Source organism: Coenobita brevimanus, chromosome 99, assembly GCF_032717465.1.
Source record: "Coenobita brevimanus isolate Jiangsu-jjx chromosome 99, ASM3271746v2, whole genome shotgun sequence".
Lineage (NCBI taxonomy): Eukaryota > Metazoa > Arthropoda > Malacostraca > Decapoda > Coenobitidae > Coenobita > Coenobita brevimanus.
Window position 1 is genome coordinate 21,390,342 of NC_137052.1, and position 14,510 is coordinate 21,404,851.

The window sequence follows — 14,510 nt, forward strand, 5'->3', positions numbered from 1 at the left end:
CTATATGAATTCTGTCCAAAAAGAAACCAAATTTTTAAAAAAGCACACCAAATAGCAGCCACACTGCGATAGCAACAGGAACGATCTGTAGCGGCGACTTTGAGCTTTAGTCTAACACCAGCCACATCATGCCATGTCACTTACAGTAGTCATTTAGGTACAAATGCATAAGTGAATGCGTGTTTAGTGTATGTGGTGATTTGTTGCAAGTTGAACAGTGAAGGAATTTGAAGAACAACATGTTTCTGTGAAATTTTGTTTCAGATTGGGAAAAAAATTTACTGTATGAAAAATGGCACGACAGATGATGAAATGTGGGTGTACAACTAAGATGTAAAAACAAAAAGTCAGTCGTCACATTTGGTTGGAACATGGTCATCGCGACCAAAAAAAGCATGTCACAGTTGCTCGGATGTGAAAGTGATGTTGATCGTCATTTTTTATTGGAAGGGAATTGTTCATCATGAGTTTGCTCCATGATATTAGACAGTTTGTACTTGGATGTCCTGAAGCATTTGAGGGAGGCAGTATGAAGGAAGATGGCTGAGGTGTGGACAAAAAAAAATTTGGATGCTGCACCATGACAATGGACCTGCTCACGTGTCACTCCTTATCCGTGACGTTTTGGCGAAGCATGGGACAACTGTCATTCCCCTAGCCACCCTGCTCTCTGTATTAGGCCTGTATGAACTTCTTTTGTTCATGAATGTGTGTTTAGTGCTTAGCGCCAAGTGCACTAAACACACGTTTACTCAGTCGCAATGTACCTCAGTGACTAAGTGACATGGCATGATGTGGCTATTGTTAGACTAAAGATCAAAGTCACCACTACACAGCGCTCCCGGCATGACCACAATACGGCTGCTGGTTGGTGCTCTGTTTAAAAAGTTCAGTTTCATTTTGGACAGACCTTGTACAACAATTTATTCTGTATACAGGGCCTTGCCATCCTTGGCTCCAGCCCATAGGCACTAGAATCCTTTTGTACCCAAAGATGGAGCACAAAACATAGTAAATATCTGATTACCATCACCTACATCATGCCCCCTGAGGATGCACCACATCCCTCATCCTGCTTATGAACATCCTCACTGTAATAATAGCCAGTGATCTTGGTGCAAAGGACCCCATGTGACAAAGCACAAAGCCGTGAAACAGAACAGAGACCCTTAATCAAGAACAACTTGAATACTGTACCTAAACAGTTTAAGCAACTGCCACATCCCTACATGACCTCCACACAGACATAATGAGATGGCTTCCTCCCTCAACCTCACATTATATAAACTTATACAGTACATATCATTCAAGCCTCGTGGAAATTTATGCATGATCTGTCATTGTACCACCTGTCCATTATTATATCACACACAGTAAAAGCAAATCTGGACAGAGACAGGATGTAGTTCACTGAAAACAAAGCAAGCATTAGTATCTTTCACCACACTCATTTTTCTAGGCATTGACAGAGCTATTACCATCTTATAATCATTACAGCAGCAAGAAAATCTTTTATTACTATTGGCAACACCAAAATTACAGTGGACCCTTGCTATAATGGATCTAATTATAGCAAATATAAGATTTAATGGATGCTCTGAAACCTGCTGAACTTTCATCGACCACAACAAACAGTGTTCATTAAATGGGGCGCAGTGGGTTGCAATATATGTTTCCCACTTTTTTTTTTTCATTTATTTTTAAAAATTCCAACCTGGCCTGAAATTGCCCTCTCTCCCTCAGGATTTCTGAGTTGTACTGACATACTGTAGTAATACACTGCTATTCATGAAGAAGTGTGATGACAAGATCGCAAAATAAGCTGCAAAAAAGATGAAATTTTGGGCCAAGCTAGTGTAAAATGGGTATAGTTACATTTTTAGTATAGTAATGGAATATGCATTTATTTTCAAACATTCTTGAAACCCCACTTCAGGTGAAGACCCTTGAATATAATTGGATATCGGCTTTAACAGACCTGGCTTTCTCCCAGTTAGTCTGCTATAGCGAGGGTCTACTGTACTAACTTCTTGCTTCAAATGAAACAAACCATTAAAGAGAGAAATATCATCATCGTCTGGACCTCCTTTCCACCTTAGGGCGGGGTGAGGAGTAGGTACGTCCAGACAGCCTAAGTTTGCTTATTTCAATGGGCCATGCTTCCGTTCACTCATCATTCAAACCCACAGAATCCTGGCTCCATCAGATAGGCCTCCCAAAATTTCACCATGTTCTGTACCTTCACATATATTGTACCTGTCTGATAGATTCAGTCCAAACACTGTCACATTAAAAAGCAGAGCCAAATCCCTGGTTATGCTCTCTGCACAAAATCCATCCAGGCAGCTCAGTCTCTTGTCAGTCCCTTAGCATCACCAACTTCCATACCTCTCTTTTTTTTTTTTTTTTTTTTTTTTTTTTTTTTCCCCACCATATCCCTCCACCTTTTTCTTGGCCAACCTCACTTTCTCCCACCTTCAGATTCACTCAGATATACCTTTTTCACCACTCTGTTGTTATCTATTCTCGCCACATGACCAAACCCATCTCGGTACACTCTCTTCGATTCTGGTATCCGCAGACTTCTTCACTCTGCACCTTTCACGAATCACATTATTCCATATCCTGTCCACTCTCTTTACTCCACATGCACTCGTCAGCAGTCCCATCACTGCTCTCGCTCTTGATTTTCATTTTCATGCCACACCATAGTCTCACATCCGAATGTTAAAGTTGGCACTAACATTCCTTCCTGTAAGCCTCGCACAGCTGCAACACTCAAGCCTCTGTTTTTTATCAAAGCATTCATAGCACCAGCTACTTTCCTTCCTTGTGTCACTGTACTTTCCACTTCTTTTGCACATTTTTCTCTCTTTTCTATCACTCTCACCAATTCTAGTCTCTCTCTGTTCACTGTAACATCACCCTGGGAGTCATCTTCTTTCTCAGTAACCCTCACTTAACTTCTTTTCTACATTTTCTCACAAGGCACAATTCTCATAGACATCTGCAAAACTCTGCACTAGTCTACCAAGTTCTTGTCTGGTGTTTGCAAGTAGCACTGCATCATCAGCATACAACAAATATTAATACAGTATAAATTGAAACAAGGGAAAAGTTTTTTTTTTTTTTTTTTTTATGCAAGGAAGAAGGAACCAAAGACCAGGAGCCCACAAACCATTCCTTCCAAGAAAAAAAAAAAAAAAAAAAAAAGAGAGAGCCAAATTCAAGATCCGTTCATTTCGAGATGCCTGGACACTCTGGGTTTGAAAGACTGCAGATCATAAGAAGTCGGAAATACAGACGGAGGGAGACAGTTCCAGAGCTGACCTGTTGCACAAATGAAGGACTGGGAGTAACAGTTAACAATTGGATTAGAGAGTTCAGCAGAAAAGTGATGAGAGTTTGTTGCTAGACAGGTGCTATGTGCCCATCGTAGTGGTGGTCGGATGCAAGAAGACATTTCTGGGAAGCAGTGACCATTGAAGTAGCGATAGAAAAGAGATAAAGATGCAACAGTGTGGCAAAGAGACAGAGGTTGAAGGGAGCCTTTGTATTTTCTTAAATGAATGAAAGAAAGAGTTTTATTGAGTTTTGTTTTTTTAAGCTCATTTCATGAAAATAATACCTATCTTTATATGCTGATACATATTTAGTGTACTTTAATAGAGATGAACATCATGTCTCAAATTATTGTACGAAAGGAATCGGACACTTTGGACTTCATATTTCATAAACAAACCGGTAGTGTTAGGATGGCATCGTGGTATGGAGTAACATTTTATAAGGAAGGGGTTGTTTGTTTGTTTTCTTGTCTTGTACCCTTCTTTTACTTAAAAATAAAGACACCAAACATATATATATACAGTACTGAAGAGAGACTCTAATGTGTTAAAATAGTGTCATGGAATGCAGTAACATTATGTAAGGAAGGAGTTGTTTGTTTTCATATCTTGTACCCTTCTTTTACATAAAAATAAAGAAACCAAAGACAGATATACAGTACTGAATAGAGGTTCTGAAAGGTGAGTGTGTATTTTAGTGAAAAATACTCATATCAAACAACCTTTCTGTAGTCTTGGTCAAGACATACTTTTTTTCTCAGAACTTCCCTTCCAGAATTAGGGTGCGTCTTTCACACTGCAGCATCTAACATGCCATGAAATACGGTAATTGGTACCAGACTCTTGACGTCAATTGTGATAGTTCGGTAAAGTTGAACACCATGCTCTTCGGTAATTTCACAGATGTCGTGGCATTTACTGAACAAAGATCATTTTATATAGAGCATTGTTTGGCCATACAGTCGTACACAGTAACATACAGCTAGGTCTAAATGGTTATTTTTATCAGTGAATGCTCTATTTATGGCTCCTTTCACAATGCTGGTCACCCACAGACTGGTACAACGTTCTGTGGGATGTGGAGGAACGCAGGTGTGTGAGAGTGTGTGTGTGTGTGTGTGTGTGTGTGTGTGTGTGTGTGTGTGTGTGTGTGTGTGTAGGGACACCACACTGGTTGGTGTTTCCTGTGCATCCATTCTTTTACCAAACAAAGTTCATTAAATGAACATAACATTTGGCCTGCTCAGGGTGGTTGTTAAAACTGAAATTCATTAAAAGAGGGTTTGGTATATTGAGGGTTTACTGTAGCTTTATTGATATATAATAGAGCATTACTGCTCATTGCTGTTTCCATCACTTCCATTAGTAGGTCAATTAGCAGATGTAGGGCCATTTTAGATATTTTACCTTTAGTAAGCTTTTATGCAAAGGATAAGTTTATTGATGTAAATACAAGCCATATTGCAGAACTTCTGCCAATCAGAGTTCTTTCATTCCCCGAACTGCATCTCTCTGGAACTCGCTTCCCTAGAGTTGTTTCCCTCCAAACTTCAACCTGCAGCTGTTCAAGTCTGACTGTTACAGATATTTTATGAACAGAGGACACCAGTAACCTGATATATGGATTATTATTTTTTATTTATTTTTCCTTCCTCTGTTATTTAAAAAAAAAAAAAAAAAAAAAAAAAAATGTGTTCAGGTGTGGTGGTGTGCAGGCAGCTGTATAATTAAAAGTGTGTGAAAGTGTGAGAAAATTCCTAATACTTTTAGGGGCTTTATCACACCCTTAAACACTTTGTCTATCAATCTATTACCAGATGCCTTAATACCATAAGGGGTGGCCACAAACAAATTGCCTCCTTGTCACCCTGTCCTCCATCATTTCACAGCCCTCCCCCCAGCTCACACACCCCCTCTCCCATATACCTCACCACTAAATCCCTCCATCTCATCCTCAGCCTCCCCCTCCCTCTCGCCCCCTCCACCTCACTCACATACACTCTCCTCTTTAGTCTCTCGCTCTCCATCCTCTCTGCGTTGCCAAACCACCTCAGTGTATTTCTGCTAATGCTGTCTATCATATCCACATCCACACTACAATGCTTCTTCACTTCCATATTTGTCAGTCTGTCTCTCTTTGTAAGTCCACATGCTCCTCTCAAATGACTCATTTCCACTGCTATCACTCTTGACTTGTGTTCTTGCAACAGAGTCCAAGCTTCACATCACTTCACACTCTAAGTGCAATAATAAAAGCTGTTGGCACACCATTACACCCCCATTGAACTCAACTTATCACCTGTACTTTTTAGGTATGATCATCCTGTAGCTTATATTACTCAGTGCTGTCAGCTGTGGTTTAGAAAAGTTTGTTCTGATATCACTGAATACTTCAGAAATTCTGATTAGAAATTTGTGTCTAGTCCTCACTTTGAGCTCTCAGTTTTAATATTTTTCTCAATGACTCTACGTGGCAAATCTTGACTGTGGTGTTGTGATGTACAGGTTCATGCTGGACGTGAGGTGGAGCTGGCCAAGAAGTTGGGTGTGAAGACTGTGCCATATCTGATAATGCTGCTGGATGGCCACCCATACCACTACACCCAGCCCTCTGTTAGCATGGTTTCATCACTAGGTATGGCATTCTGCGCCACACACATAATCCTTGAATGATCTTTTCAGTTATTTGCACTGCAGTCACTCGTTTCGTTTTTCATTTCATTTCGTTTAGTTTTTAAAAGACTTGAACATGCTTGCATGCGTTGGCCTTGGTCACCTAATGGCGGCTGTCCATGCTGCACGATCACTAGCCCTGGTTTTGGCTGGCATGGACTCTTTACTGCTGTAGTTAATCTTTCAAAAATGTATCAACCTCCTGAATCCAGTGTTTCTAACTGCACACGATAACATGCAAGGCTGTTTCAATAGGACTGATTTTTCTGTCAGTGGTTTACACCTTCCTGTTTTAGTACACCTGACAATATCCATATCTGCAGTATGCCAGCGTCACATTACTGTATACTGGAAAATGAACCAAAGTTTTTTTTTTTTTTTTTTTTTTTTTTTTTTTTTTTTTTTTAGGTGCAGGCATTCACCATTCACTCACTCTATGTAGTGCTGCTTTAGGTGTCTGCCTTTTCCTCCCTTCCTTCCTCTTCTGTTTCTTTACTTCATTCTTCCCACTTCCTTGTGCCTACAAATGACTTTACATTCTCTCTTCTGTCTTTCTTTCCTTCATCTTTCCTTCTCCTTCTGCTTGTGGCTGACTGTACACTGAGTGACAAGCCAAATGGTTTCCTGTACACCAGGAAACCAGTTACAATGCTAGATGGTAACCATATAACCAGATTATGGCGCTTGGTGGTTTAGTGAGTAGTTCAGATGCTCCAGTTGGATTGAGCCTGTGTGGGTTTATATCCAAGGGGTGGTTGGGGTTTAATGCTAACATAATGCGACTCAGGGGTGTGTGAGGCTGGTCACTCTCATCTTAAATGTCAGGAACAACTTGCCTAGCCCCGGGCTCCTGTGCTCCTCATGGGACTACATAGGATTAGCTGATAAATGGATGATTTTTTTTTTTTTTTTTTTTTTTTTTTTTTTTTTTTATAAATACCTTCTACGCTATTGCTTCCCAACAGTGGACTAGAGCTGGGAAAATTAATGCAGTGTTTTAGGATGTATGCATGTGTCAGGCTTTGAAAATAACAGTAAATGTGGATAAGAGCAACGGGTTGTATTGTCAGTTAAGGAAGCTCCCTAGCACTTTTTCTTAATTGACTTATTTCTGTTTATGGTTGATTAACATCTTTTTGTACATTATTGATGGAGAGTATGGCAAAATCAGAATTGTTTTAATAACACAGAAGAGGATATGAACATGTAATAAGCAAAATAAATGGTTTAGGGAGCAGTGTTAGGGAACTTCTTAACCCTTTTCACAGGGGTTACGTCAAAGAGATTCCCACGAATACCAGGTATCAGCAAAGACTGGTCATGCCCCCCAGAGGGGCCGTGCAGTACATCACCCTCTACATAACCCCCAAACCTCATCAGACCATATACTGTTTATCATCATCATCATCATCATCATCATCATCATCCAGACCTACTTTCCCACCTTAGGGCAGGGTGAGGAGTAGCAACGTCCAGACAGCCCAGATTTGTCGAGTCCAATAGGCCACGCTTCCATTCTCTACTATTCAAGTCCCCAGAGTCCTGGCTCAGTCTGATACGCCAAAAACATTCACCACGTTCTGTAGCTTCATATAAACATATCCGATAGAGTCAGTCCAGATGCTGTCATGTTAAAAAGGGGTGCCAAATCATTGATCATGCACTTCTCACAATATTCATCCAGCCAGTTCAGTCTCTTGTCAGTTCCCTAGTTTCACCAACTTCCATACCTCTCTTCCTCACACACTCATCCACCATATCCCTCCACCTCACCTTCTCCTTGGCCTACCTTACCTCCTCTCTCCTTCAAATTCACTCAGGTATACCTTTTTCACCACTCGTTTGTTCTCCATTCTCTCCACATGACCATATCATCTCAGTACACTCTCTTTGATTCTGGTGTCCACAGACTTCCGCAGACCTCCACAAACTTCCTTACTCCACATCTTTCATGAATCTCATTATTTCATATCCTATCCACCCTCTGTACTCCACATACATTCCTCAGCAGTCCCATCTCCACTGCTCTCACTCTTGAGTTTTAATTTTCATGCCACACCATAATCTCGCATCCATTTGTTATAGTTGGCTCTGACACTCCATCATGTAAGCGTTGTGCAACTGCTACCCTCAAGCTCTGTTTCTTATCGAGGCCTTCATAGCACCAGCTACTTTCCTTCCTTGTGTCTCTCTACTTTCCACTTCTTCTGCTCAGAACTCTCTCATCAATTCCAGTCTCTCTCCATTCACTGTAACATCTCACCGGGAGTCACCTTCTCTCTCAGTAACCATCACTTTACTCTTGTCTACGTTAGGTGACCAAGGCCGATGCATGCAAACATATTGGAGCCTTCAAAACCGAAACAAAAGGAACAGTTTTCCTCCCTCTTCATCTTTCACAAATTGTATTGTTCCATATCCCATCCACTCTGCACTCCACATACATTCCTCAGCAGTCCCATCTCCACTGCTCTTGCTCTTGACTTCTCATTTCATGCCTTTAAAATAGGCCCTCAGTAAATTATTGAAAAAAATTGCCTGTTAAAGTTCCATTCCTACCCTTTAATTCAAGTTGCCAGTGTCCTCTAATTTGCAGTATCAGTTGTGCTTTCATGGATTTAGGGAAAGCATATGACAGAATAAATGGAAGCTGTTGAATGCTGTGAAGAATATGTGTGAGGACATTAGTGCTGCAGTGTGTGTGGATGGTGAACTGAGTTCGTTTTTCTTTCTCAGTGGTGGATTGAGACAGGGATGTGTCATGTCCCCATGGCTGTTCAGTCTTTTTATGGACGGGGTTATAAAAGAGGTACAAGATGGGGCAGTGGATGTTAGAGCGACCCTAATAAGAAGAGGGCAATGTTTGGAAACTCCCTGTACTGTTGTTTGCAGATGGTGTTATTAAGCGAAGACAAAAGGGAACTGCAAGGCTTGGTGAATGCATTTGGGAGTGTGTGTTTAAGAAATGGAATCTAAAAGTGAATGCAGAGAAGAGTAAAGTTCTGGTCTTTGAGAGAAGTGAAGTCACTGAATATGCAGTTAGGCTGGATAGTGAGGAGATGGAAAATGTGTGTCCTTAACCCTCTCGCACTCTTTCGACGCAACCTGAGTCCAACCACTTCCAAGTACTGAGTGACAATCTCTCGCCAGCCCAGACCTCACGCTCCCACACTCCTCACTCAGCGATTCGTATGGTATTAGAAATTGATTTCAATCATTTCATTCCCCTGCCCTTATTATAACTGTATTGTTTTGAAACTGGTTTATGTTATAAATTTATGAATGATCTTCAAAAAAAAAAAAAAAAAAAAAAGGTATTACCATATTGTATCATTCACTTTTTTATTCAGTGCTCATTTACTCACAGACACATAAACATTTCAGCAATGATTATACAATATTGTAGGGCATTTATCTGCGATCCATTTAGTAAAAAAATGACACTTCTAGGTATACTAGAAAATGTTTTATGACATACGGAATAACAGGAGTCATTCATCACGCCTGGCCACTCTGAGTAAACTGTATCCTATCATTTCATCCTTGCCCACCCGGACCTCACGCTCCCCACATTCCTCACTCAGTGATTTGTGCGGCATCGAAAAATGATTACAATCATTTCATTCCCCTGCCCTAATTTTTATCCGTACTGTTATGAAACTGATACATGTTACAAATGAATAAATGGTCTTCCTAATGAATGAAAAAATAAAAAAATAAAGGATATAAAACACCCTACTGTATTGTTCAGTAATATATTCATTTACCCATGAAAGGGTTAAGTACTTGGGTAATGTGATTAGTAAGAAAGGAAGGTTAGAGGATGACATGCTTGAAAGGGCACAACAAGGAAGAAAGGTTGCTAGTTCAATGAAAGTAGAGATAAGAAACAGGGAAGTGAGATTGGAAGTAAACGTTGCTGCTTGGTGGTATTGTGATACCCACTCTGATGTATGGAAGCAAAGCTTGGACCTTGTTGGAAGGACACAGGTTAAGAGTGAGAGCAGTGGAGGTGATTTATTTGAGACAAGCAGGTGGAGTTAGATGGAGAGACAGACTAACATATAAGGAAGTGAAGGAGCGTTGTGGTGTGGATATGGATGTGATGGAAAGCATAAGGATAAATGCATTGAGATGGTTTGGCCATGTGGAGAGGATGGAGAGTGAGAGACTAAAAAGGAGAGTGTATGTGAGTGAGGCAGAGGGGGATAGAGAGAGGGGAAGGCTAAGGATGAGATGGAGGATTGGAGTAGAGAACTATGAGAGAGCGGGGGGTGTAAGTTGAGGAGAGGGAAACAAAATATCAGGTTATAGGGCAACATGGTGGCGATTCATTTGTGGCCACCCCTTATGTGATTAAGGCATCCAATTGTAGACGAATATAGTTATGTGATAAAATGTTGTGATGTTTTAGAACTTGTCCTGAATGAGAACTGCCTGTAGTGTTCAGTATTCAGATTTTTACCGGCAGTGTTTGCAGGGAGTCAGAGTTAATTCATCATCACCCATCATCATAATGTCTCGTTCCTATACACTTTTGTTCCCTGAAGATTGTGTGTTGTAGTAATTATGATGTATCTAATCCCCAGACTTTATCCGAAGCAAGTTCCCACACAAGCTGGTGCAACGGATTACTGAAGAAAATGTGGATACATTTCTCGGGGGCTGGATGGATAACAGGGTATGTTTCTTCTGATCCATTTTTGCTTTTATTGAGGTGTAATATAAGTAATGAAGCCAAGACAAGAGAATCAGAGTGCCATTATTTAAGAAGTGGATTGTGTGTTTAGGGAGAGGTGGTGGTCAGGTGCTAAGGGAAGTGGGCTGCTGCATAAAAAGGATGTGATTGTGATCCTAGGCCAGGGCAGGGAATAGTTTATTTAATTTAGTTAATACGGGTATAACTAACCTTCCACAAGACCCTTTGTCATAACACCCCTGCTAATACAGATACACCAGTCTTGAATGCGACATCACTAGCGTGTATTAAATATTGATGGTGAGTAATAACCTCAATATGTGAAGGTGTGTGGTGTATAGGAGGACTTGGGCATCAGCGAATGGAGTGTCGAGTCTGTGTTTTTATTTAGACAAATAGAAGGGAGGAGGAGCTGAAGAAGCTACAGAAAGTGTGAGTGGTATGGTGTGCAACTCAAATAAAAGCTAGGGGAAGGTGGGTGGCCTATGCTTTAAAAGCCATGAACAGGACTAAGTACAGGGGCTGCGGGAAGACTACATGAAGGTACCTGTATGTTATTATTCACACTAATGTCTGGGAGGGAGCGTAGGCTGATAGTAGAGGGTAGGGTAACATGATTGTGATTTGATTGTGGCCACCCCTTCTAAGATTAAGGCATCTGTCTATAGGTAACAGTGTACAAGTGTAGGTGTGAAAGTTTGGTTTGACCAAAATCTGAAAAGCCATAAGTGAGAGCAGTGGAAATGAGGCTGGTATGGAATATATGTGAGGGTTGCAAAAGTTTGGATAACATAAGAAGTACAGTACAGTCGTGATTTAAGACTAAGGGAAGTAACGATCTTACAATAGAAGTAACGATCTTATGATAACACGAGCATGTAATTTGTCCTGTATAGTGGTGAGGGACAGGGCGACATGGAGGTGATTTGTTTTTTTGCCACCTCTTTCAGGATTAAGGCCTCAGGGGAGATTTTTTTTTTTTTTTTAAAGGATAATGTTTGGTTTCCAGAATTTAACCCTTATTTTCCATGTATATTGCCAGATTCGTATGCTACAAATATTCCCATCTCCAAAAGTATTGAAATTCTCGGTGTCTCACTTAAGAATGCCCTCAGCTGGACTTCTCATGTCAGATCACTTGCTAAAACTGCCTCAAAGAAACTTGGATTAATGTACAGAGTCCGTAACTTCTTCACTGACCAGCAGTTTACTATAATTTATGAGTTATGTACACACTCAGCTTGAATACTGCTCACCCTTGTGGAGTGGATGTGGAGAGGTAGCATTAAAACAACTAGATAAAATTCAGAACACAGCTGTTAGAATTATTAATAACCCTGCTGTTACTAATAAACTACCTCCCCTGCAAGTAGGAAGGAATGTTGCCTCCCTTGCATTATTTTACAGATATTTTTATAGCAAATGCTCAGACGAAATTGCATCCATTGTGCCACCTCTCCATGCCTTCTCTTGTGCTACACAGGCATCTGGCAGCGCTCATGACTGGACTGTCACACTACCATATTGCAGAACTTCTGCCTATCAGAATTCTTTCATTCCCCGAACTGCATCTCTTTGGAACTTGCCTCCCCAGAGTTGTTTCCCTCCAAACTTCAACTTACTGCTGTTCAAGTCTAACTGTTACAGATATTTTATGAACAGAGGACACCAATAATCTTGTGTATGGATTAGTTTTTATATTCATTTGTTTTTCCTTCCTCTGTTCTGATAAAAAAAAAAAAAAATGATTATATTGTCAGTTTTAACATGATTTGTTTTAGCATGAGATCCTATTTAATCTATCTTATGTTTCACTGAAACTCTGCTGTTCAGTGCCTGTACTGAGATTCATGAGGAATGTCTGTTAATCAACACTATAGAAGAGTTTGCTATGAAGGTCTAGCCATGCATAGTGACTGGATATGAGTTGGGTGGTGAAAATGGGGTACTGGTATATATGAGTTTGATGGGGAGAGGATGTGTGGAATACCAAGATAATAGTAGCTTGACTTGAAAAGTAACTGTGAAGGAAAGCAAGGTTTGCAAGTTGAGGAAGCAAATTTATGAAAGATAGAAGGAGTCAGATGAGCATAGAGATGCTTATGCCAAGAGATTTACTATATTTTTCATCAATTTGGAAGTAAAAATATTTAAAACGAAGGATATTTCTGTGTGGTATGTTTGCTTGTGAGGTGTGAATGATGAGTGAATGCCTGTATGGATGTTTCCACTGGAGACAGTTGATCGATATTCCTGTGTCTGGATCCTTCCTGCCTCATTGTTAAGTGGAAAATGTTGTTAGGATGATGATGATGGTGATGGTCCTGATGATGGTGATCATAAAGACAGTTTGGGAGTAAGTGGAAGTGTCTGTATATTGATGTTTATTGCACTTTCCTCAGAGAGTTTGGTCTGACAGTGGTACATGTATTAATGTACTGCACAGTATTGGATTAGTTATATTGGTATAGATAATGGTATCCTAACCCAGTACTTGTGTAGTAGGTGGTGACACATGAAGGTGTGAGTGTGTCTGGCACATAGGACTGCTGCTCTTCCGGAAACAGGCTGTCGAATCCATGCTCTTAGTTGAATACATCCGGGGGAAAATATATACAGTATATCCTTATAAGTGGTAGGTGGTGGCGACCATCATCCACTCACTTGATGTAGTGCTGCCTACTTCTTCCTTAGCCTTTATCATTCTTTTTCTGTGCCTGTCCTCCTCTCTTCCTATTTCTCCCATCTTTCCTGTCACTACTTAATGCTTTTCTTTCCGTTACAGGTGGCTTTACATTGAGTTACAAGCCAAATGGTTTCCTGTAAGCCAAGAAACCATTTACAACGCTGGGTGGTAACCATATAACCAAACCATACGTGCTCCCTACGTGTCAAGTGGGTTGGTGGAGGGTTAGTGCCTCTCCCTGTAAAACAAATAACTCAGAGTCAAATGGCCACCCCGTACGGGATTATGGCGTCTGGCAGTGGTGGTGGTGGATATCCTCATAACTTCTGTGGGCACAGAATGGGTAAAATTGTTCCTGCAGCTTTATCATCGCCATCATCATCATCATCTTCCTGTCCTTTTTTCCCACCTAAGGATAGTGTGAAGAAGGAGCCAGAGAATAAGGAAGGGAAAGTATAATAGTGGGGGAACTATCAACAGCATGGACAGTGGAATGGACCAGGACTCCAGAATCCTGGCCCTCCACACAGTCCTAGTCATCTGCATATATGTTTTATGTTTTTCTTCATAAAGTACATGTTTTCTCATCTGTGTAAAGCCCTCATAGGTATCAGAAAACTCTACACTCTATCTTATACTGAATGTGAACATGGGAGGTAGTGCTTGGATGATGATAGTGATGCTGTATCAGCAAAATACTGTCCCAGAGAATCATGTACAGCTTGAGTAATGTCAGGATTGGAGCTAGTGTTTCAGGTTGCCATACAGCATCTGTAGTAATATGGTAGTACAGTAAACTCTCAATTATCCATTGTAATTCAGGCACGCCCTACACTGAATAGCGTGAAATGCCGGATATTGCATAGTACCCTCATCAGCACAGTTTGGCTTTGACCCAGATATTGTGTTACTAACTGTTGCAGCTCTCTGTCCTAAAAACTTTCCCATGGGTAAAAGATGAAAACTAAGCATAAAGTACAATAAAATAATGATACAGTACAGTAATACATTAATACAGTGCCAGTTGGCTACCACTTACTATCTGGTCGATATGCCTCAGTGCCAGATATTACATAGAACCATCGGTTATATCCCATTTCGGCTCCGG

The 14,510-nt window shown here is 40.6% G+C and overlaps 1 protein-coding gene across 1 annotated transcript in view; it reads left to right on the forward strand.

Annotated features, from left to right (window-relative positions):
- l(3)80Fg (dnaJ homolog subfamily C member 16 l(3)80Fg) overlaps positions 1–14,510 on the forward strand; it is a 94,518-nt gene that overhangs the window by 17,517 nt on the left and 62,491 nt on the right. The window contains exons 5-6 of the mRNA XM_080283911.1: positions 5,850–5,979; positions 10,607–10,698. Of these exons, the coding sequence (XP_080140037.1) occupies positions 5,850–5,979; positions 10,607–10,698 (222 nt within the window). The remainder of the gene's footprint in view (positions 1–5,849; positions 5,980–10,606; positions 10,699–14,510) is intronic.